We start from the raw sequence: 2,433 nt of genomic DNA, 5'->3' as shown, positions 1-2,433 counted from the left end.
TTTTTGAGACGAAGTGTTGCTCTGTCACCAGGCTGGAGCACAGTGGCACAGTCTCGGCTCACCGCAACCTTCACCTCCCAGGTTCAAGCGATTCTTCCACCTCAGCCTCCCAAGTAGCTTAGACTATAGGCACGTGCCACCATGCCCGGCTAATTTTTTTTTGTATTTTTAGTAGAGACTGGGTTTCACCATGTTGGCCAGGATGGTCTCAATCTCTTGACCTCATGATCCACCCGCCTCGGCCTCCCAAAGTGCTGGGATTACAGGAGTGAGCCACAGCGCCTGGCCTGGCAAGGTCTTATGCTGTAGTCATTACCAAGGTGTTAGGAAATTTGGTGGAAGGCTGTTTTGGAGGGCAGGTGAGTCAAGAGAGTGAGTTAGTGGGGAAACCTTCCTGTAAGAGTGTTTAGCTTTTTACAACAAGCATGTGGTATATGGATAAAAAATATTTTTATTTTGAAACAAATCACATGGAGACAACAGTAAACAGAGTCAGAACTAACAGTACTGATTAAATACCTGTAAATACTTCAGGAAAGTTTTGCAAGATAGAGTAGGCAAGAGAATGAAATTTCTTGCGACCATGTGCAATGAGTACCCCACCTTAGTAAAGAAAACAAACAAAAAATGATATAAATCTTACTTATAGAACAAACAACGGTCTCCAAGCGAGCAAACACAACTCAGCAACTCTTGACCTCCTACCTGTCCCCAGTCCTCCAAGAAAACCCTAGAAAGAAAAACAGAAAGATGGGGCAGGGAGAGTGTACCAAGGGGAACATGTTGATCAAGGATACAAAGTTCCAGTTAGGAGAAATAAGTCTTTGAGATCCGTTGCACAGCATGGTAACTATAGTTAATAATAATGTAATGTATATTTTGAAATTGCTGAGAAAGTAAATGTTAAGTAATATTTGTACCACAAAAAAGGTGTGTTAAATAATGAATATTAATCAGTGTGATTTAACCATTCTATAAGGCATACATACATTGGAATATCACATTGTACCCCATAAACATATACAGTTATTATTTGTCAATTAAAAATATGTGGAAAGAAAACAAGATTAAAAATAAAAAGCTTTCTTCTGCCTATAAATCCATAAATTCAATTCAGCCAGCTCAGACCCCAACACCTAAAGAAAATCAAAGCAGAACCAGGAAAGGACTCAGAGGACATGACCAGTATAAATTCAGTTGTAGTCACACTTGTTTTCTTGCCCGCTACTGATCCCTGTTCTCTGTTCCTTGTACTTTTTATGTTCTTCCCTTCTTTTCTTGATACTTTATCTTTTCTTCTTCATTTATTCACAGACTGACTTTTCTGAAAGCTTCCGTATAGATACTTAACATGTTCCTTTACTTAACTAGCATTTTTAAACTGTTCGATCTGGTACTCATATTAAAGACAGGAGATTTCAGAAAGCAGTGGTAATCACTGACACCAGGATCTTGCTCTAACATTTGAGAGGAGGAACAGTTACCCCTCAAATGTGATCATTTACTTAAAAAGGAAAATATTGTTAAAGTCAACTGAGCAAACATTAAAAGAGAAAAATGTCTACATGCCTACTACCTGCTTATTTGAAAAGACCAGTAAATTTCTGCTATATTTCATTTGATCATTATTGTCCTATCCATTTCATAAGTTTTCATGATGTTGTATATCTTATTACATGCATAATAATGGAATTTTTTTTTAATACAGAAATTTCCCACTGAAGGTCTCTCCAGTGTGGTTCGAAACGTGTTTGACTTTGATTCTTACAACAACGACATGAGGGAGATACTGATTAACACTTTACACAAATACGGGATACCTATTGGAGCAAAGCCTACCAGTGTGCAGCTGGCAAAGGAGTAAGCCAAATTCACTGTCGATCAGTACTCTTCTGATTCTTAAATGCTGATAGTTCTTGATCTACCATTGCATTCTACAAAACTGAGTTGCTATGGAAATTACTTTCTATGAGTAAGCTTTTCAAATATATATAGCTATTTACTGGCTGCTTTTCAGTTAAATAGCATTATTTATAGGCCTGTAAATTGAAAATTTTGATTATTATGAATGTTCCATGAGTAGATGCAATACAATCAAATAAAGGGGAATCTTTGTTTCTTTAACAGCCTCAGTCCATTTGTTGAGTTACTGTATTACTATTTCATAATCCAGTGCAAAATTATTATATGAACATAAAACCACATAAACAGGTAATGCACATTTGGTTGCTATATTCTTATGTTACTATATAGTTTTCTTTATGATAGTTTTCTAAATTTATGATCATATTTACTAGAGAGATTTTTGGTTACTTATGTCCGCTTCATAGATGAAAGAGGTAGTAAAAACTAGAGGGTTTATTTCATATGAGCTAGTTGCCTACCCTTTATTTTATAATCATAGGCTACTACTTTTTTTTTTTTTTTTTTTTT

General features: G+C 36.0%; 1 protein-coding gene across 5 annotated transcripts in view; it reads left to right on the top strand.

Moving 5' to 3' along the window:
* The window catches only part of VWA8 (von Willebrand factor A domain containing 8), a 386,591-nt gene that overhangs the window by 237,205 nt on the left and 146,953 nt on the right, over positions 1-2,433 (top strand). For all 5 annotated transcript variants that reach the window (XM_037729667.1, XM_017503777.2, XM_017503778.2 and 2 more), the window contains one exon: positions 1,709-1,860. In XM_037729667.1, the coding sequence (XP_037585595.1) occupies positions 1,709-1,860 (152 nt within the window). The remainder of the gene's footprint in view (positions 1-1,708; positions 1,861-2,433) is intronic.

This window comes from Cebus imitator, unplaced genomic scaffold (genome assembly GCF_001604975.1).
Source record: "Cebus imitator isolate Cc_AM_T3 unplaced genomic scaffold, Cebus_imitator-1.0 Scaffold314, whole genome shotgun sequence".
Taxonomy (NCBI): Eukaryota; Metazoa; Chordata; class Mammalia; order Primates; family Cebidae; genus Cebus; species Cebus imitator.
Note: the sequence above shows the minus strand (reverse complement) of the source record. Positions and strands in the feature narration are given on the sequence as shown.